General features: G+C 55.2%; 3 protein-coding genes across 3 annotated transcripts in view; 2 read left to right on the top strand and 1 right to left on the bottom strand.

Annotated features, from left to right (window-relative positions):
• LOC145517098 (uncharacterized) overlaps window positions 1-21,880 on the bottom strand; it is a 437,457-nt gene that overhangs the window by 19,890 nt on the left and 395,687 nt on the right. Inside the window, exons 112-118 of the mRNA XM_081519356.1 lie at window positions 21,140-21,397; window positions 20,413-20,524; window positions 15,998-16,223; window positions 13,502-13,759; window positions 12,775-12,886; window positions 5,864-6,121; window positions 5,137-5,248 (exon numbers count right to left, since the gene is read on the bottom strand). The gene's annotated coding sequence lies outside the window, so the exon portion shown is untranslated. The remainder of the gene's footprint in view (window positions 1-5,136; window positions 5,249-5,863; window positions 6,122-12,774; window positions 12,887-13,501; window positions 13,760-15,997; window positions 16,224-20,412; window positions 20,525-21,139; window positions 21,398-21,880) is intronic.
• On the top strand, window positions 1,290-3,422 carry LOC145517288 (uncharacterized). Its single transcript, XM_081519565.1, has 3 exons — window positions 1,290-1,482; window positions 1,882-2,194; window positions 2,447-3,422. Exons 1-3 carry the CDS (start codon window positions 1,348-1,350, stop codon window positions 3,073-3,075), a joined length of 1,077 nt encoding a protein of 358 aa, XP_081375691.1. The 5' UTR covers window positions 1,290-1,347; the 3' UTR covers window positions 3,076-3,422.
• LOC145517283 (uncharacterized) lies at window positions 16,566-19,511 on the top strand. The gene is made up of 3 exons (XM_081519559.1): window positions 16,566-16,758; window positions 17,158-17,470; window positions 17,723-19,511. The coding sequence occupies exons 1-3, from the start codon at window positions 16,624-16,626 to the stop codon at window positions 18,349-18,351; spliced, it is 1,077 nt and encodes a 358-aa protein (XP_081375685.1). The 5' UTR covers window positions 16,566-16,623; the 3' UTR covers window positions 18,352-19,511.

Here is a 21,880-nt window from a genome sequence, read left to right as displayed (position 1 = left end):
GGTCAAAGGCTCCTTAACATCAGAGTCTCCTTGCCATTTGCTGGGCGGAGGTAGAAATGGGTCTCTTCAAGTAAGGGAAAGAGGTACACGAAGTACACCAATGGGTTTCCATCCAATGGAACCTCTTCACAACAGAGAAGCTAAGCATTCACAAATGCAAAAGAGAGGAAACGGAACACGAGAGACTCCTTGCAAGTGGTGTATCTGAGAAGGGGTTCATATGGAAAGAGACGAAGAATGCACAGCACTCAGATTCCAAGAAACACCACCACCACCCTTGACACTTCCCCCATGACCAACTCCGACCTAAAGCCTTTCTCTCCCTCTAACCTATCCCTAAAACATAACCCTCATCTAATCATATACATGTGCATTCCTAGCATCCATCCGTCCACACACGAGAGAGAAAGAGGAAGACACAGACTGAATTGAGAAAGGAAAAGAGAGGGACACAGCCAGAGAGAGACACGGAACCAAAGAGAGGAAAGGAGTCGATGGTCCAGACTTTTCATCAATCTGTCTTGAAGGTAGAAGCAATGACAGCGCCCATCCACCCCAGAAGGGGGAAAAGGACGGAAGGTTTGGAGAGGAAAAGACAAGAACGCAGGGAGCCATTAGAAGCTCAGCCACCCGCAGAAGCCGAGCTGGGACACTTGAACAGAATCTCAATGGAAACAGAGGACCAGAAAGTTGGCCACTCTTTTCTATAAGAGAGGGAGACCTTCGAGTCTTCCTTTTGGTCCTCCAACTTGGATGCGGGGTCTCAAAACAGTCAGGAGGGGGAGTGCCTTTTCCTGGGTACCACGGCACATCCAGGCCTCGTTCTGCCCCATTCTGTGCTGTGTCAGCCCAGGAAGGAATCTTTCTTTCTGAAGTCTCAGCGCACACGCTCCACGTGATATCGGCCCCAGGTGGAAAGGCATGGAGCTGCTCGTAGGCCGACAGACCTAGGAAGCAGATGGGAGAATGACCGCCACTCTGCAGATGGAGAGACTGGGGAAACCCTGAGGGGCATATGCTTGTCCAGGGCCACACCACTTATGAGAAGAAGGAGCCTGGTCTGAGAGCAGCGGGGCCCTCGGAGCTCAGGCCCTGGCTGCACCCAGGCCTCCCCAGGGCTGTCGGCTGGGCTGGGTGGGTGTCACTGTGCCTGCACATGGCTTAAGGGTGGTGGTCGAGCAGTCAGAAACCCAGAGATTCCCTTGGGAAGTTTTGGGGAAGGGACCTCAGCACGAAACCCAGGAAATGTTGTCACCTGCCGGCAACAGAACCCAACAGAACCCGCAACCCGGGTATCCAGGCCTCGAGAGCGGAGAGGAGCCCCCAGCCAGATCACTTGCTGCCGAGATGTTCTGCTGTTTGCCCCTGCCCAGAGGCCGGGGCCTCAGGAGAGCTCACAGGCAGTGTGCGTGGGCACCCTGTCGACGTTGGCTCAGGGCACCCCCGAGACGCCTCTGGCCCTTTGCCCGGAGAAACAGAAAGGTAACACGGGGAGCCCCAGGCCGGGCCAGGCCACCTCTCCCATGCCACCCGGAAACACCGGGTCCTTTGCCTGTGTGTGTGGATGCGGGTTTCTCGGGGTGTGTCTCCCTCAAGGAAGCCCAGGCGGATGTGGGGTCAGAAGCCTGCGGACAAGTTGTGTCCACACCCCAGGGGAGAGCATGCTGGGCGGGATGGGGAGAGTGCGGGCAGGGCCGGCCGCCCAGGCTGACCTCACACCCTCAGGTGGGTCTCTTTCCTCCCGGGTGGGGATCTGAGCAGACACACGTCTCTGACCCTTCTGGGCAGAGAAGTTCGAGCAGGCCGAAGCAGCGGCTCCACTGGCCAGGCCCAGCTCGGAAAACTCCCAGCATGGCTGGCTGACGGTCACTGTCGTTGCAGAGCTTCCCACGTGATGAGGCCGAGGACGGGGACACCCCATCCAGCTCCCGGAGGGAGGGGTCGGAGCACCACCCCCCCGCCCGTGAGGCCCAGTGCAGGCTCCAGGTGAGCGTGCCCACGGAGGCATCAGCCCCACCGGGGGCGAAGCGGAGGCGGGGAAGGCCTGCTGCCGAGACACCGCCCAGGATACACCCGGCGGCCCAGTCTGAGGCTGCCACGGAGCTCAGCACACCCGGCTCCGACCCAGAGTCCCGAGAACCCCGGCCTCTGAGGCAGCAGGAGGACCTGGAGCCCAGCACGCCAGAGCACAGAGGTGAGGACGCTGGGGCTGGTGTACGGGAGTGTGTGCGGAGGGGGTGCTGAGCTACACAGGGACGAGTCCCCGAAAGCTGCTGCTGGGCCTGCAGCAAGCGCTGGCCTCACACCCCCCGCCCCCCATCTTGCACACTTCAGTCCCAAAAGACATCCGACCCTGGGTATTCTTTGGGAATCTCTTGGAAGCTTTCTGTCCCGGGATACGCACATGCCAAGGCTGGCCTGCGGGCAAACGATGCTTCTCCCACAGCTCTAGCACTGGCCTCCAACTGGAACCAGGCTCCACTTCCCAGACCTGTCCCTACAGAGGTGGTGGCTCCAGGTGCAGGACCCAGGGATCCACCGAGGGCAGATGGAGAACCGAGACTTGCCCTCGCAGAGACACCAGGCCAGCTGGGTACTGGCCAGCACACCGGGCAGATCGGATCTCCGTGCCTGCAGGACCCCCAGCCCCAGGCACTGATGTCCCACCCCCTCAGCCAGAACCTCCACCTCCACGTGCACCTCTACCTGCTCGGCCTTTGGCAGGAGAACCCGAGGCAGAGGAGGAGTCACCGCCTCGGCAGGGAGAGCCTGCCCTGGCTCCCGCGCAACACCCAGACGCCCACGATGACTCACCCACCCCTGCAGGGAGAACGAGCCCCCGCTCTGGACAGAGACCCAGAGCCCTTGCCGGAAACACCACGTCCAGGGGAGCGGTCGGCTCTGCAGCCTCCATCCCTGTCTGCTCACCGTGGACGCCGTCAACTCGGTCTGCCCCCAGGGGACATGGAGTTCCTTTCCCCCGAACTGCTTTGCGTTTGGTTTGTTTCCACCTTTCTGGTGATGTTTTCTTTTTTGCATGGTTTCCTGTATTTTTGTTGGTTAAGTTGGGATTAGTAAACTTTTTCATCATTGTTGCAATTTGGGAACACTGTTGTGTAACTCTGGTGATACTGTGTTACCATCACCACTTTGTAGTTTCAGACCCGTTCCATCTTTATGCCCCACCCCCCAACAAAGCCTGGATTCAAGGCAAGCACGCCCTGTTCATCCCTCCGCCCGATCCTGAACACAATTTCATCTTTTCTTTCTGCATTCCTTCCTATATTCTTGGTGTCCCCAATCAATGACTCTCAGTGAAATGACTGAAGCAGTTTTTTTCGGACGCTCCACCTACTGTAAGACTCCACTGGAGAGTTCTCATGTTTATGTCCTTTGAACTAGCCTTTGATATCTGAAAGGACGTTGTACGTCCTTTCAAGATACCACGTGCCAAACGAAGCCCTTTTGGCAAATGCCATCATTATCTCCAGGCAGGCATTGCTGTTTGAAGGGTGCCATCTCAGCCAGAAGGCAGAGGCTGAGCTCCTCTTGTTGCACCAGCTCCCAAAAGAAGCCAAGAAAGGGAGCTGTTACAACAAACCACCCCAATGCCCAGGAAAGCGTTCTTCATGACAGAAGGCTAGAAAATGACCCAACATCCTTGTGGCCCAGAACCCCTCTAGAAATTCACTGTTCCATAAAAAAGAGAAACAGATGGGAAGTTCCAAGGAGTGGCAATGCCCATGGCCAGTGTATTTTAGAGACGGCCTGACCGCTCCGGGGAAGACACGCACTGACAGAACCCCTTGGGAAACAGCCGTGATAGTCCTCACTGTCGTAAGGGATTCCTCTGGGGACAACCTGCCCTGGGCACCACACGAGGGAGCAGACCGGCTTCTCTTCCTCTGCCCCCACACCATTGACTCATCAAGGCAGCTCAGGTGTTCTCATGCCCTGTCTGCCTGCCTGCCTGGCTCATCCGTGAGCTGTGACCACCTCCAGGACAGGACTCCACCTTCTGCTCTCTGTGTACCGTGAATCTGCACACAGTGGGCTTTCAGAACCTTAGGAGACTTGAGCCATTCCCACTCGAGCCAGAACCCTCCCCAGGAAGGAAAACAGCTGTGGAGTCCTTTTGGCCCCAGCACTGGTTCCGAAACCCTGGCGGCTCCTAGAGCCTCTACGGTGTGTAGAGGGAGGTCCCTTTTGACAGAGCTTTCCGGCCGTCAGATCTAAGCTGCTGTTTCACTGTCAGCTGTGTCTCTTCCGTTGCAGCGTTGCAGGTGGGCCACGCTGCTCCAAAGGAGCTCACAAGCTGAGTTTCAAGGGAGGTATTGAGAGGACAGGGATGGCTACAACGTGCTGCAAACTGAGTGAGGGTCCCCACAATCCTCAGCAAAGGTCTGTGGTGTGCAAGTGGGGAGCAGAGGGCCCCCAAGTTCCAAAGGAAGGGAGGTACTCGGGAGCTAAAGCCCTTGGCTTCTGTGGTAGCAGCTGCAGATGGCAGCTCGTCCACAGTGCACTTCGAATGAGGTCATATGAGCGGGACTCTGGAAATGGCTCCGAAATCCAGAGAAAGGGGTCAGGGTATGTGGGAATCCGGCGGGGGTGGGGGGTGGATGAAGGAAGGTGTCCTTCCTCTCTCCAGTGCAATTTGGTTTGGTGAGTCTCAAAGCTACCAGATGGCACTTCCCAAGTCAGGCCCCCGCAGGAATCAGGGTGGGCTGCATGCCTCGTCCCCTGCCACAGGGACAAGCCACACCAGTGGCCTCCCTGAGCTCCAATGGCCGGATCTGGGGGTTCTGTCTGGGTGCACACCTCCTTGCTCTGGCCAAGTTCCCCCCTTCTCTGAGCACCAGCTTCATCCTCTCGAATGAGGACATCGATTGCTACCTTGGCACGTTACTCTCTTCATCCTGTGAAGACTCATTAGGCTTATCCTACAATTACTAGCTGGCCCGAAGAGATATCTCCTGAATCCAGATTAAGCTGGAGTCTCCCAGGCTCATCTGGCATGTCTTCCCTGAAGTCTGCCAAAACCCACACCCTTGCATTTCCAGGGACTCCCCTTAGCCAGCTGGGCAGAAAACCCAGCATGTTTCAAACAAGCTGACAGACAAGCGGGAGAGGACTCACGGGCAGACGGCTTCCCTCAGGTCTCGGGTGGAGCTCTGGGACCACAGCAGCAACAGGCCATCCCAGCCCCTGGGCTCAGCAGCGCCCTCATTCTCACGCCGGCGGCTCTGCCCTGAGGGGAGCAGGAAGGTCACCAACTGCCGCAGGCGGACCTCACGCCCCTCCCACTGCTGGAGCCTGACCTCCCCCGGCCCCACCCCTTCCCCTACCCGAGCAGGACGAGAGCTCCTCTTCCCCTGGCTTCTAACGTGAGGCCCGGCCCTCAGCCCCGATTGGGCACTGCCCCAGTCCGGAGCCAATCACAGTGGCCAAGGAGGTGGAAGCCACCGATTGGCCAGGGCCAGGTCATGTGACCATACTCCCCAGGAAACTCAAATATTACCAAGATTCCCTAAGAAACCAATGAACAAAATTATCCAGTAAAGGCAAACCGTACTTTTTAATGAGGCCAAAGTCTCAGAAAAAAAAAAAAAAAGCTTCACAATGAAGTGCTCAAGGAAGCTACAAAATAAACTTTCAGAAAAGTTTAGTAGTTTTTTTAATAGGGTGACGGAGAGCTATACCTATCCCATATATGTGAATTTAGGTTTAAACTAGATTCCCCTTGGCTATTTTATAAGACAAAAAAACCCACATCACCCCCTTTCACTCCCCCCCCGCCGCCAAAAAGTGTTTTAATCTATTGAATTTTTGTGTCCTCAGTTGTGTCTGATTCACGGCAACTCACGATCTCTACACAGCCAGGCTCTTCCGTCCATGGAATTCAGGGCAATTTGTTCTGTCACAGTAAATGCCCACCCTGGGTGATCCAAACGGAAGGGCTCAGAGGCTCCTGAGAGACTAACTCCTTTCAGCTGAGCACAGAGCTGGCTCCTCACTGGGATGCCTGTGGCCTGGGGCTCCCAGAGGGGAGAGCACCACTCGCCCCACCGTGTGTTCACAGCTGGAAGTGCAGGCTGCTCCTCACTCCCCCTTGACAGTGTCCCTGAGGGCAGAACAGTGTGAAGTTAATCAAGGTGGAAACGCAAACTCCAATGCAAGCAAACTTCCCACAAGGTCTCCAAAACCACTCAGGAACAGGGTATTGGAAACTGCAGGGGATGACATGAATGGAGATGGAGACTTGACACCTTACACCGAGTTCACTTCCAGTTATCCCTAGACAAACATTCCATGAAAACTTGTCACAAATCTAGAGGAACAATGAGCAGAAACCGGACACGTGCTTTGAGTCTTCACACACAAAACTAAAAGGCAGTCCACAAAAAAAACCAGGAGAATACAGTGGACTTTGCAAAATCAAAGATATCTACTGTGGGAAAGACCTCAGTACAAAAGCAAAAGACAGGTCATACATCGCGAGACGAATGAGTGGAAACACAAAGCTTATCAAGGATGTGTCTCCAAACAGACAAAGAACACCAACACAACAAGCCTGTGAAAACTAGGGAAAGGTCTGAAGGGACACCAGACTGAGGAAGACACACACAGAGTATCCCGGATGATGTCCAGCACTGAGGGCCTGAAGAATCAACAGTCTAGTTGTACCTCCTCAGGCCTGTGTGACCCTGGGTGAGGCCTCTGTTTCCCGGTGGCTCTGAGAGATGGACAGGGAGGAAGGGGAAGAGAAATCACTTGCATTTCTAATACTCACAGCAAAGTCTTCCAATGAGAAGGGAATTATCGCCCCCACTGACAATGCCATTCACTGAAGTGATCCCCACGGGTCCATCTAACCCAGAAGGGAAGGAAGGACCTGTTCTCACAAAACGGCGAGAGATGGAAGAAGGAAGATCAAGCCCACACCAATCCCTGGAAAGAGAAGCTGTGCTCAGGGCTTGAAAGAATTCCTATTTGGAAAATGATATCCCAGCCCCACAAGGCAATCCACAGCTTCGATGCTATTCCTCCCAAAATGCCAATGCATTTTCGCACCCAACCAAGAATTGCAAAAGGGGTACGGAAACAGAAAAGAGCCTAAATTGTCAATACAATCCGACGAAAAAGCCCCGATACGGACATCCAAGGTTGTGTGAAAGGAAATTAGACGACCAAACTAGGATCCTCAGGAGAGTATCGGAGAAGGCAATGGCGACCCACTCCAGTACTCTTGCCTGGAAAATGCCCTGGACGGAGGAGCCTGGTAGGCTGCAGGCCATGGGGTCGCGCAGAGTCAGACACGACTGAAGTGACTTAGCCGCAGCAGCAGCAGCAGGAGCCGGACAGTATGCTATTGGGAATACAACAACACACACAGATCCAGATCGATGGAATAAAGTTGAGGGTCCAGACACAGACCCCAGCATCCATGCTCAACTCATCTCTGACACAGAAGGGGAGAATATCCAAATGGGAACAAGAAAGCCTCTTCAATACATGTCCATGGGAAAACCAGACAGCTACATCTGAAGAACGCTATTGGTTTTGATCTCAGACCACCTCAATATCGGGGAAAACCTCACCCTAAAGGCTGATGTCATGAGATAGCTAGAAAGAAGCGTAGGTCAAAGGCTCCTTAACATCAGAGTCTCCTTGCCATTTGCTGGGCGGAGGTAGAAATGGGTCTCTTCAAGTAAGGGAAAGAGGTACACGAAGTACACCAATGGGTTTCCATCCAATGGAACCTCTTCACAACAGAGAAGCTAAGCATTCACAAATGCAAAAGAGAGGAAACGGAACACGAGAGACTCCTTGCAAGTGGTGTATCTGAGAAGGGGTTCATATGGAAAGAGACGAAGAATGCACAGCACTCAGAGTCCAAGAAACACCACCACCACCCTTGACCCTTCCCCCATGACCAACTCCGACCTAAAGCCTTTCTCTCCCTCTAACCTATCCCTAAAACATAACCCTCATCTAATCATATACATGTGCATTCCTAGCATCCATCCGTCCACACACGAGAGAGAAAGAGGAAGACACAGACTGAATTGAGAAAGGAAAAGAGAGGGACACAGCCAGAGAGAGACACGGAACCAAAGAGAGGAAAGGAGTCGATGGTCCAGACTTTTCATCAATCTGTCTCGAAGGTAGAAGCAATGACAGCGCCCATCCACCCCAGAAGGGGGAAAAGGACGGAAGGTTTGGAGAGGAAAAGACAAGAACGCAGGGAGCCATTAGAAGCTCAGCCACCCGCAGAAGCCGAGCTGGGACACTTGAACAGAATCTCAATGGAAACAGAGGACCAGAAAGTTGGCCACTCTCTTCTATAAGAGAGGGAGACCTTCGAGTCTTCCTTTCGGTCCTCCAACTTGGATGCGGGGTCTCAAAACAGTCAGGAGGGGGAGTGCCTTTTCCTGGGTACCACGGCACATCCAGGCCTCGTTCTGCCCCATTCTGTGCTGTGTCAGCCCAGGAAGGAATCTTTCTTTCTGAAGTCTCAGCGCACACGCTCCACGTGATATCGGCCCCAGGTGGAAAGGCATGGAGCTGCTCGTAGGCCGACAGACCTAGGAAGCAGATGGGAGAATGACCGCCACTCTGCAGATGGAGAGACTGGGGAAACCCTGAGGGGCATATGCTTGTCCAGGGCCACACCACTTATGAGAAGAAGGAGCCTGGTCTGAGAGCAGCGGGGCCCTCGGAGCTCAGGCCCTGGCTGCACCCAGGCCTCCCCAGGGCTGTCGGCTGGGCTGGGTGGGTGTCACTGTGCCTGCACATGGCTTAAGGGTGGTGGTCGAGCAGTCAGAAACCCAGAGATTCCCTTGGGAAGTTTTGGGGAAGGGACCTCAGCACGAACCCCAGGAAATGATGTCACCTGCCGGCAACAGAACCCAACAGAACCCGCAACCCGGGTATCCAGGCCTCGAGAGTGGAGAGGAGCCCCCAGCCAGATCACTTGCTGCCGAGATGTTCTGCTGTTTGCCCCTGCCCAGAGGCCGGGGCCTCAGGAGAGCTCACAGGCAGTGTGCGTGGGCACCCTGTCGACGTTGGCTCAGGGCACCCCCGAGACGCCTCTGGCCCTTTGCCCGGAGAAACAGAAAGGTAACACGGGGAGCCCCAGGCCGGGCCAGGCCACCTCTCCCATGCCACCCGGAAACACCGGGTCCTTTGCCTGTGTGTGTGGATGCGGGTTTCTCGGGGTGTGTCTCCCTCAAGGAAGCCCAGGTGGATGTGGGGTCAGAAGCCTGCGGACAAGTTGTGTCCACACCCCAGGGGAGAGCATGCTGGGCGGGATGGGGAGGGTGCGGGCAGGGCCGGCCGCCCAGGCTGACCTCACACCCTCAGGTGGGTCTCTTTCCTCCCGGGTGGGGATCTGAGCAGACACACGTCTCTGACCCTTCTGGGCAGAGAAGTTCGAGCAGGCCGAAGCAGCGGCTCCACTGGCCAGGCCCAGCTCGGAAAACTCCCAGCATGGCTGGCTGACGGTCACTGTCGTTGCAGAGCTTCCCACGTGATGAGGCCGAGGACGGGGACACCCCATCCAGCTCCCGGAGGGAGGGGTCGGAGCACCACCCCCCCGCCCGTGAGGCCCAGTGCAGGCTCCAGGTGAGCGTGCCCACGGAGGCATCAGCCCCACCGGGGGCGAAGCGGAGGCGGGGAAGGCCTGCTGCCGAGACACCACCCAGGATACACCCGGCGGCCCAGTCTGAGGCTGCCACGGAGCTCAGCACACCCGGCTCCGACCCAGAGTCCCGAGAACCCCGGCCTCTGAGGCAGCAGGAGGACCTGGAGCCCAGCACGCCAGAGCACAGAGGTGAGGACGCTGGGGCTGGTGTACGGGAGTGTGTGCGGAGGGGGTGCTGAGCTACACAGGGACGAGTCCCCGAAAGCTGCTGCTGGGCCTGCAGCAAGCGCTGGCCTCACACCCCCCGCCCCCCATCTTGCACACTTCAGTCCCAAAAGACATCCGACCCTGGGTATTCTTTGGGAATCTCTTGGAAGCTTTCTGTCCCGGGATACGCACATGCCAAGGCTGGCCTGCGGGCAAACGATGCTTCTCCCACAGCTCTAGCACTGGCCTCCAACTGGAACCAGGCTCCACTTCCCAGACCTGTCCCTACAGAGGTGGTGGCTCCAGGTGCAGGACCCAGGGATCCACCGAGGGCAGATGGAGAACCGAGACTTGCCCTCGCAGAGACACCAGGCCAGCTGGGTACTGGCCAGCACACCGGGCAGATCGGATCTCCGTGCCTGCAGGACCCCCAGCCCCAGGCACTGATGTCCCACCCCCTCAGCCAGAACCTCCACCTCCACGTGCACCTCTACCTGCTCGGCCTTTGGCAGGAGAACCCGAGGCAGAGGAGGAGTCACCGCCTCGGCAGGGAGAGCCTGCCCTGGCTCCCGCGCAACACCCAGACGCCCACGATGACTCACCCACCCCTGCAGGGAGAACGAGCCCCCGCTCTGGACAGAGACCCAGAGCCCTTGCCGGAAACACCACGTCCAGGGGAGCGGTCGGCTCTGCAGCCTCCATCCCTGTCTGCTCACCGTGGACGCCGTCAACTCGGTCTGCCCCCAGGGGACATGGAGTTCCTTTCCCCCGAACTGCTTTGCGTTTGGTTTGTTTCCACCTTTCTGGTGATGTTTTCTTTTTTGCATGGTTTCCTGTATTTTTGTTGGTTAAGTTGGGATTAGTAAACTTTTTCATCATTGTTGCAATTTGGGAACACTGTTGTGTAACTCTGGTGATACTGTGTTACCATCACCACTTTGTAGTTTCAGACCCGTTCCATCTTTATGCCCCACCCCCCAACAAAGCCTGGATTCAAGGCAAGCACGCCCTGTTCATCCCTCCGCCCGATCCTGAACACAATTTCATCTTTTCTTTCTGCATTCCTTCCTATATTCTTGGTGTCCCCAATCAATGACTCTCAGTGAAATGACTGAAGCAGTTTTTTTCGGACGCTCCACCTACTGTAAGACTCCACTGGAGAGTTCTCATGTTTATGTCCTTTGAACTAGCCTTTGATATCTGAAAGGACGTTGTACGTCCTTTCAAGATACCACGTGCCAAACGAAGCCCTTTTGGCAAATGCCATCATTATCTCCAGGCAGGCATTGCTGTTTGAAGGGTGCCATCTCAGCCAGAAGGCAGAGGCTGAGCTCCTCTTGTTGCACCAGCTCCCAAAAGAAGCCAAGAAAGGGAGCTGTTACAACAAACCACCCCAACGCCCAGGAAAGCGTTCTTCATGACAGAAGGCTAGAAAATGACCCAACATCCTTGTGGCCCAGAACCCCTCTAGAAATTCACTGTTCCATAAAAAAGAGAAACAGATGGGAAGTTCCAAGGAGAGGCAATGCCCATGGCCAGTGTATTTTAGAGACGGCCTGACCGCTCCGGGGAAGACACACACTGACAGAACCCCTTGGGAAACAGCCGTGATAGTCCTCACTGTCGTAAGGGATTCCTCTGGGGACAACCTGCCCTGGGCACCACACGAGGGAGCAGACCGGCTTCTCTTCCTCTGCCCCCACACCATTGACTCATCAAGGCAGCTCAGGTGTTCTCATGCCCTGCCTGCCTGCCTGCCTGGCTCATCCGTGAGCTGTGACCACCTCCAGGACAGGACTCCACCTTCTGCTCTCTGTGTACCGTGAATCTGCACACAGTGGGCTTTCAGAACCTTAGGAGACTTGAGCCATTCCCACTCGAGCCAGAACCCTCCCCAGGAAGGAAAACAGCTGTGGAGTCCTTTTGGCCCCAGCACTGGTTCCGAAACCCTGGCGGCTCCTAGAGCCTCTACGGTGTGAAGAGGGAGGTCCCTTTTGACAGAGCTTTCCGGCCGTCAGATCTAAGCTGCTGTTTCACTGTCAGCTGTGTCTCTTCCGTTGCAGCGTTGCAGGTGGGCCACGCTGCTCCAAAGGAGCTCACAAGCTGAGTTTCAAGGGAGGTATTGAGAGGACAGGGATGGCTACAACGTGCTGCAAACTGAGTGAGGGTCCCCACAATCCTCAGCAAAGGTCTGTGGTGTGCAAGTGGGGAGCAGAGGGCCCCCAAGTTCCAAAGGAAGGGAGGTACTCGGGAGCTAAAGCCCTTGGCTTCTGTGGTAGCAGCTGCAGATGGCAGCTCGTCCACAGTGCACTTCGAATGAGGTCATATGAGCGGGACTCTGGAAATGGCTCCGAAATCCAGAGAAAGGGGTCAGGGTATGTGGGAATCCGGCGGGGGTGGGGGGTGGATGAAGGAAGGTGTCCTTCCTCTCTCCAGTGCAATTTGGTTTGGTGAGTCTCAAAGCTACCAGATGGCACTTCCCAAGTCAGGCCCCCGCAGGAATCAGGGTGGGCTGCATGCCTCGTCCCCTGCCACAGGGACAAGCCACACCAGTGGCCTCCCTGAGCTCCAATGGCCGGATCTGGGGGTTCTGTCTGGGTGCACACCTCCTTGCTCTGGCCAAGTTCCCCCCTTCTCTGAGCACCAGCTTCATCCTCTCGAATGAGGACATCGATTGCTACCTTGGCACGTTACTCTCTTCATCCTGTGAAGACTCATTAGGCTTATCCTACAATTACTAGCTGGCCCGAAGAGATATCTCCTGAATCCAGATTAAGCTGGAGTCTCCCAGGCTCATCTGGCATGTCTTCCCTGAAGTCTGCCAAAACCCACACCCTTGCATTTCCAGGGACTCCCCTTAGCCAGCTGGGCAGAAAACCCAGCATGTTTCAAACAAGCTGACAGACAAGCGGGAGAGGACTCACGGGCAGACGGCTTCCCTCAGGTCTCGGGTGGAGCTCTGGGACCACAGCAGCAACAGGCCATCCCAGCCCCTGGGCTCAGCAGCGCCCTCATTCTCACGCCGGCGGCTCTGCCCTGAGGGGAGCAGGAAGGTCACCAACTGCCGCAGGCGGACCTCACGCCCCTCCCACTGCTGGAGCCTGACCTCCCCCGGCCCCACCCCTTCCCCTACCCGAGCAGGACGAGAGCTCCTCTTCCCCTGGCTTCTAACGTGAGGCCCGGCCCTCAGCCCCGATTGGGCACTGCCCCAGTCCGGAGCCAATCACAGTGGCCAAGGAGGTGGAAGCCACCGATTGGCCAGGGCCAGGTCATGTGACCATACTCCCCAGGAAACTCAAATATTACCAAGATTCCCTAAGAAACCAATGAACAAAATTATCCAGTAAAGGCAAACCGTACTTTTTAATGAGGCCAAAGTCTCAGAAAAAAAAAAAAAAAGCTTCACAATGAAGTGCTCAAGGAAGCTACAAAATAAACTTTCAGAAAAGTTTAGTAGTTTTTTTAATAGGGTGACGGAGAGCTATACCTATCCCATATATGTGAATTTAGGTTTAAACTAGATTCCCCTTGGCTATTTTATAAGACAAAAAAACCCACATCACCCCCTTTCACTCCCCCCCCGCCGCCAAAAAGTGTTTTAATCTATTGAATTTTTGTGTCCTCAGTTGTGTCTGATTCACGGCAACTCACGATCTCTACACAGCCAGGCTCTTCCGTCCATGGAATTCAGGGCAATTTGTTCTGTCACAGTAAATGCCCACCCTGGGTGATCCAAACGGAAGGGCTCAGAGGCTCCTGAGAGACTAACTCCTTTCAGCTGAGCACAGAGCTGGCTCCTCACTGGGATGCCTGTGGCCTGGGGCTCCCAGAGGGGAGAGCACCACTCGCCCCACCGTGTGTTCACAGCTGGAAGTGCAGGCTGCTCCTCACTCCCCCTTGACAGTGTCCCTGAGGGCAGAAGAGTGTGAAGTTAATCAAGGTGGAAACGCAAACTCCAATGCAAGCAAACTTCCCACAAGGTCTCCAAAACCACTCAGGAACAGGGTATTGGAAACTGCAGGGGATGACATGAATGGAGATGGAGACTTGACACCTTACACCGAGTTCACTTCCAGTTATCCCTAGACAAACATTCCATGAAAACTTGTCACAAATCTAGAGGAACAATGAGCAGAAACCGGACACGTGCTTTGAGTCTTCACACACAAAACTAAAAGGCAGTCCACAAAAAAAACCAGGAGAATACAGTGGACTTTGCAAAATCAAAGATATCTACTGTGGGAAAGACCTCAGTACAAAAGCAAAAGACAGGTCATACATCGCGAGACGAATGAGTGGAAACACAAAGCTTATCAAGGATGTGTCTCCAAACAGACAAAGAACACCAACACAACAAGCCTGTGAAAACTAGGGAAAGGTCTGAAGGGACACCAGACTGAGGAAGACACACACAGAGTATCCCGGATGATGTCCAGCACTGAGGGCCTGAAGAATCAACAGTCTAGTTGTACCTCCTCAGGCCTGTGTGACCCTGGGTGAGGCCTCTGTTTCCCGGTGGCTCTGAGAGATGGACAGGGAGGAAGGGGAAGAGAAATCACTTGCATTTCTAATACTCACAGCAAAGTCTTCCAATGAGAAGGGAATTATCGCCCCCACTGACAATGCCATTCACTGAAGTGATCCCCACGGGTCCATCTAACCCAGAAGGGAAGGAAGGAACTGTTCTCACAAAACGGCGAGAGATGGAAGAAGGAAGATCAAGCCCACACCAATCCCTGGAAAGAGAAGCTGTGCTCAGGGCTTGAAAGAATTCCTATTTGGAAAATGATATCCCAGCCCCACAAGGCAATCCACAGCTTCGATGCTATTCCTCCCAAAATGCCAATGCATTTTCGCACCCAACCAAGAATTGCAAAAGGGGTACGGAAACAGAAAAGAGCCTAAATTGTCAATACAATCCGACGAAAAAGCCCCGATACGGACATCCAAGGTTGTGTGAAAGGAAATTAGACGACCAAACTAGGATCCTCAGGAGAGTATCGGAGAAGGCAATGGCGACCCACTCCAGTACTCTTGCCTGGAAAATGCCCTGGACGGAGGAGCCTGGTAGGCTGCAGGCCATGGGGTCGCGCAGAGTCAGACACGACTGAAGTGACTTAGCCGCAGCAGCAGCAGCAGGAGCCGGACAGTATGCTATTGGGAATACAACAACACACACAGATCCAGATCGATGGAATAAAGTTGAGGGTCCAGACACAGACCCCAGCATCCATGCTCAACTCATCTCTGACACAGAAGGGGAGAATATCCAAATGGGAACAAGAAAGCCTCTTCAATACATGTCCATGGGAAAACCAGACAGCTACATCTGAAGAACGCTATTGGTTTTGATCTCAGACCACCTCAATATCGGGGAAAACCTCACCCTAAAGGCTGATGTCATGAGATAGCTAGAAAGAAGCGTAGGTCAAAGGCTCCTTAACATCAGAGTCTCCTTGCCATTTGCTGGGCGGAGGTAGAAATGGGTCTCTTCAAGTAAGGGAAAGAGGTACACGAAGTACACCAATGGGTTTCCATCCAATGGAACCTCTTCACAACAGAGAAGCTAAGCATTCACAAATGCAAAAGAGAGGAAACGGAACACGAGAGACTCCTTGCAAGTGGTGTATCTGAGAAGGGGTTCATATGGAAAGAGACGAAGAATGCACAGCACTCAGAGTCCAAGAAACACCACCACCACCCTTGACCCTTCCCCCATGACCAACTCCGACCTAAAGCCTTTCTCTCCCTCTAACCTATCCCTAAAACATAACCCTCATCTAATCATATACATGTGCATTCCTAGCATCCATCCGTCCACACACGAGAGAGAAAGAGGAAGACACAGACTGAATTGAGAAAGGAAAAGAGAGGGACACAGCCAGAGAGAGACACGGAACCAAAGAGAGGAAAGGAGTCGATGGTCCAGACTTTTCATCAATCTGTCTCGAAGGTAGAAGCAATGACAGCGCCCATCCACCCCAGAAGGGGGAAAAGGACGGAAGGTTTGGAGAGGAAAAGACAAGAACGCAGGGAGCCATTAGAAGCTCAGCCACCCGCAGAAGCCGAGCTGGGACACTTGAACAGAATCTCAATGGAAACAGAGGACCAGAAAGTTGGCCACTCTCTTCTATAAGAGAGGGAGACCTTCGAGTCTTCCTTTCGGTCCTCCAACTTGGATGCGGGGTCTCAAAACAGTCAGGAGGGGGAGTGCCTTTTCCTGGGTACCACGGCACATCCAGGCCTCGTTCTGCCCCATTCTGTGCTGTGTCAGCCCAGGAAGGAATCTTTCTTTCTGAAGTCTCAGCGCACACGCTCCACGTGATATCGGCCCCAGGTGGAAAGGCATGGAGCTGCTCGTAGGCCGACAGACCTAGGAAGCAGATGGGAGAATGACCGCCACTCTGCAGATGGAGAGACTGGGGAAACCCTGAGGGGCATATGCTTGTCCAGGGCCACACCACTTATGAGAAGAAGGAGCCTGGTCTGAGAGCAGCGGGGCCCTCGGAGCTCAGGCCCTGGCTGCACCCAGGCCTCCCCAGGGCTGTCGGCTGGGCTGGGTGGGTGTCACTGTGCCTGCACATGGCTTAAGGGTGGTGGTCGAGCAGTCAGAAACCCAGAGATTCCCTTGGGAAGTTTTGGGGAAGGGACCTCAGCACGAACCCCAGGAAATGATGTCACCTGCCGGCAACAGAACCCAACAGAACCCGCAACCCGGGTATCCAGGCCTCGAGAGCGGAGAGGAGCCCCCAGCCAGATCACTTGCTGCCGAGATGTTCTGCTGTTTGCCCCTGCCCAGAGGCCGGGGCCTCAGGAGAGCTCACAGGCAGTGTGCGTGGGCACCCTGTCGACGTTGGCTCAGGGCACCCCCGAGACGCCTCTGGCCCTTTGCCCGGAGAAACAGAAAGGTAACACGGGGAGCCCCAGGCCGGGCCAGGCCACCTCTCCCATGCCACCCGGAAACACCGGGTCCTTTGCCTGTGTGTGTGGATGCGGGTTTCTCGGGGTGTGTCTCCCTCAAGGAAGCCCAGGCGGATGTGGGGTCAGAAGCCTGCGGACAAGTTGTGTCCACACCCCAGGGGAGAGCATGCTGGGCGGGATGGGGAGAGTGCGGGCAGGGCCGGCCGCCCAGGCTGACCTCACACCCTCAGGTGGGTCTCTTTCCTCCCGGGTGGGGATCTGAGCAGACACACGTCTCTGACCCTTCTGGGCAGAGAAGTTCGAGCAGGCCGAAGCAGCGGCTCCACTGGCCAGGCCCAGCTCGGAAAACTCCCAGCATGGCTGGCTGACGGTCACTGTCGTTGCAGAGCTTCCCACGTGATGAGGCCGAGGACGGGGACACCCCATCCAGCTCCCGGAGGGAGGGGTCGGAGCACCACCCCCCCGCCCGTGAGGCCCAGTGCAGGCTCCAGGTGAGCGTGCCCACGGAGGCATCAGCCCCACCGGGGGCGAAGCGGAGGCGGGGAAGGCCTGCTGCCGAGACACCGCCCAGGATACACCCGGCGGCCCAGTCTGAGGCTGCCACGGAGCTCAGCACACCCGGCTCCGACCCAGAGTCCCGAGAACCCCGGCCTCTGAGGCAGCAGGAGGACCTGGAGCCCAGCACGCCAGAGCACAGAGGTGAGGACGCTGGGGCTGGTGTACGGGAGTGTGTGCGGAGGGGGTGCTGAGCTACACAGGGACGAGTCCCCGAAAGCTGCTGCTGGGCCTGCAGCAAGCGCTGGCCTCACACCCCCCGCCCCCCATCTTGCACACTTCAGTCCCAAAAGACATCCGACCCTGGGTATTCTTTGGGAATCTCTTGGAAGCTTTCTGTCCCGGGATACGCACATGCCAAGGCTGGCCTGCGGGCAAACGATGCTTCTCCCACAGCTCTAGCACTGGCCTCCAACTGGAACCAGGCTCCACTTCCCAGACCTGTCCCTACAGAGGTGGTGGCTCCAGGTGCAGGACCCAGGGATCCACCGAGGGCAGATGGAGAACCGAGACTTGCCCTCGCAGAGACACCAGGCCAGCTGGGTACTGGCCAGCACACCGGGCAGATCGGATCTCCGTGCCTGCAGGACCCCCAGCCCCAGGCACTGATGTCCCACCCCCTCAGCCAGAACCTCCACCTCCACGTGCACCTCTACCTGCTCGGCCTTTGGCAGGAGAACCCGAGGCAGAGGAGGAGTCACCGCCTCGGCAGGGAGAGCCTGCCCTGGCTCCCGCGCAACACCCAGACGCCCACGATGACTCACCCACCCCTGCAGGGAGAACGAGCCCCCGCTCTGGACAGAGACCCAGAGCCCTTGCCGGAAACACCACGTCCAGGGGAGCGGTCGGCTCTGCAGCCTCCATCCCTGTCTGCTCACCGTGGACGCCGTCAACTCGGTCTGCCCCCAGGGGACATGGAGTTCCTTTCCCCCGAACTGCTTTGCGTTTGGTTTGTTTCCACCTTTCTGGTGATGTTTTCTTTTTTGCATGGTTTCCTGTATTTTTGTTGGTTAAGTTGGGATTAGTAAACTTTTTCATCATTGTTGCAATTTGGGAACACTGTTGTGTAACTCTGGTGATACTGTGTTACCATCACCACTTTGTAGTTTCAGACCCGTTCCATCTTTATGCCCCACCCCCCAACAAAGCCTGGATTCAAGGCAAGCACGCCCTGTTCATCCCTCCGCCCGATCCTGAACACAATTTCATCTCTTCTTTCTGCATTCCTTCCTATATTCTTGGTGTCCCCAATCAATGACTCTCAGTGAAATGACTGAAGCAGTTTTTTTCGGACGCTCCACCTACTGTAAGACTCCACTGGAGAGTTCTCATGTTTATGTCCTTTGAACTAGCCTTTGATATCTGAAAGGACGTTGTACGTCCTTTCAAGATACCACGTGCCAAACGAAGCCCTTTTGGCAAATGCCATCATTATCTCCAGGCAGGCATTGCTGTTTGAAGGGTGCCATCTCAGCCAGAAGGCAGAGGCTGAGCTCCTCTTGTTGCACCAGCTCCCAAAAGAAGCCAAGAAAGGGAGCTGTTACAACAAACCACCCCAACGCCCAGGAAAGCGTTCTTCATGACAGAAGGCTAGAAAATGACCCAACATCCTTGTGGCCCAGAACCCCTCTAGAAATTCACTGTTCCATAAAAAAGAGAAACAGATGGGAAGTTCCAAGGAGAGGCAATGCCCATGGCCAGTGTATTTTAGAGACGGCCTGACCGCTCCGGGGAAGACACGCACTGACAGAACCCCTTGGGAAACAGCCGTGATAGTCCTCACTGTCGTAAGGGATTCCTCTGGGGACAACCTGCCCTGGGCACCACACGAGGGAGCAGACCGGCTTCTCTTCCTCTGCCCCCACACCATTGACTCATCAAGGCAGCTCAGGTGTTCTCATGCCCTGCCTGCCTGCCTGCCTGGCTCATCCGTGAGCTGTGACCACCTCCAGGACAGGACTCCACCTTCTGCTCTCTGTGTACCGTGAATCTGCACACAGTGGGCTTTCAGAACCTTAGGAGACTTGAGCCATTCCCACTCGAGCCAGAACCCTCCCCAGGAAGGAAAACAGCTGTGGAGTCCTTTTGGCCCCAGCACTGGTTCCGAAACCCTGGCGGCTCCTAGAGCCTCTACGGTGTGAAGAGGGAGGTCCCTTTTGACAGAGCTTTCCGGCCGTCAGATCTAAGCTGCTGTTTCACTGTCAGCTGTGTCTCTTCCGTTGCAGCGTTGCAGGTGGGCCACGCTGCTCCAAAGGAGCTCACAAGCTGAGTTTCAAGGGAGGTATTGAGAGGACAGGGATGGCTACAACGTGCTGCAAACTGAGTGAGGGTCCCCACAATCCTCAGCAAAGGTCTGTGGTGTGCAAGTGGGGAGCAGAGGGCCCCCAAGTTCCAAAGGAAGGGAGGTACTCGGGAGCTAAAGCCCTTGGCTTCTGTGGTAGCAGCTGCAGATGGCAGCTCGTCCACAGTGCACTTCGAATGAGGTCATATGAGCGGGACTCTGGAAATGGCTCCGAAATCCAGAGAAAGGGGTCAGGGTATGTGGGAATCCGGCGGGGGTGGGGGGTGGATGAAGGAAGGTGTCCTTCCTCTCTCCAGTGCAATTTGGTTTGGTGAGTCTCAAAGCTACCAGATGGCACTTCCCAAGTCAGGCCCCCGCAGGAATCAGGGTGGGCTGCATGCCTCGTCCCCTGCCACAGGGACAAGCCACACCAGTGGCCTCCCTGAGCTCCAATGGCCGGATCTGGGGGTTCTGTCTGGGTGCACACCTCCTTGCTCTGGCCAAGTTCCCCCCTTCTCTGAGCACCAGCTTCATCCTCTCGAATGAGGACATCGATTGCTACCTTGGCACGTTACTCTCTTCATCCTGTGAAGACTCATTAGGCTTATCCTACAATTACTAGCTGGCCCGAAGAGATATCTCCTGAATCCAGATTAAGCTGGAGTCTCCCAGGCTCATCTGGCATGTCTTCCCTGAAGTCTGCCAAAACCCACACCCTTGCATTTCCAGGGACTCCCCTTAGCCAGCTGGGCAGAAAACCCAGCATGTTTCAAACAAGCTGACAGACAAGCGGGAGAGGACTCACGGGCAGACGGCTTCCCTCAGGTCTCGGGTGGAGCTCTGGGACCACAGCAGCAACAGGCCATCCCAGCCCCTGGGCTCAGCAGCGCCCTCATTCTCACGCCGGCGGCTCTGCCCTGAGGGGAGCAGGAAGGTCACCAACTGCCGCAGGCGGACCTCACGCCCCTCCCACTGCTGGAGCCTGACCTCCCCCGGCCCCACCCCTTCCCCTACCCGAGCAGGACGAGAGCTCCTCTTCCCCTGGCTTCTAACGTGAGGCCCGGCCCTCAGCCCCGATTGGGCACTGCCCCAGTCCGGAGCCAATCACAGTGGCCAAGGAGGTGGAAGCCACCGATTGGCCAGGGCCAGGTCATGTGACCATACTCCCCAGGAAACTCAAATATTACCAAGATTCCCTAAGAAACCAATGAACAAAATTATCCAGTAAAGGCAAACCGTACTTTTTAATGAGGCCAAAGTCTCAGAAAAAAAAAAAAAATGCTTCACAATGAAGTGCTCAAGGAAGCTACAAAATAAACTTTCAGAAAAGTTTAGTAGTTTTTTTAATAGGGTGACGGAGAGCTATACCTATCCCATATATGTGAATTTAGGTTTAAACTAGATTCCCCTTGGCTATTTTATAAGACAAAAAAACCCACATCACCCCCTTTCACTCCCCCCCCGCCGCCAAAAAGTGTTTTAATCTATTGAATTTTTGTGTCCTCAGTTGTGTCTGATTCACGGCAACTCACGATCTCTACACAGCCAGGCTCTTCCGTCCATGGAACTCAGGGCAATTTGTTCTGTCACAGTAAATGCCCACCCTGGGTGATCCAAACGGAAGGGCTCAGAGGCTCCTGAGAGACTAACTCCTTTCAGCTGAGCACAGAGCTGGCTCCTCACTGGGATGCCTGTGGCCTGGGGCTCCCAGAGGGGAGAGCACCACTCGCCCCACCGTGTGTTCACAGCTGGAAGTGCAGGCTGCTCCTCACTCCCCCTTGACAGTGTCCCTGAGGGCAGAAGAGTGTGAAGTTAATCAAGGTGGAAACGCAAACTCCAATGCAAGCAAACTTCCCACAAGGTCTCCAAAACCACTCAGGAACAGGGTATTGGAAACTGCAGGGGATGACATGAATGGAGATGGAGACTTGACACCTTACACCGAGTTCACTTCCAGTTATCCCTAGACAAACATTCCATGAAAACTTGTCACAAATCTAGAGGAACAATGAGCAGAAACCGGACACGTGCTTTGAGTCTTCACACACAAAACTAAAAGGCAGTCCACAAAAAAAACCAGGAGAATACAGTGGACTTTGCAAAATCAAAGATATCTACTGTGGGAAAGACCTCAGTACAAAAGCAAAAGACAGGTCATACATCGCGAGACGAATGAGTGGAAACACAAAGCTTATCAAGGATGTGTCTCCAAACAGACAAAGAACACCAACACAACAAGCCTGTGAAAACTAGGGAAAGGTCTGAAGGGACAC

This window comes from Giraffa tippelskirchi, chromosome 8, assembly GCF_054371585.1.
Source record: "Giraffa tippelskirchi isolate mGirTip1 chromosome 8, T2T-mGirTip1v1.2.pri, whole genome shotgun sequence".
NCBI classification, from domain to species: domain Eukaryota; kingdom Metazoa; phylum Chordata; class Mammalia; order Artiodactyla; family Giraffidae; genus Giraffa; species Giraffa tippelskirchi.
The sequence above is the reverse complement of the archived record's forward strand: the minus strand, read 5'-3'. Positions and strand labels throughout refer to the sequence as shown.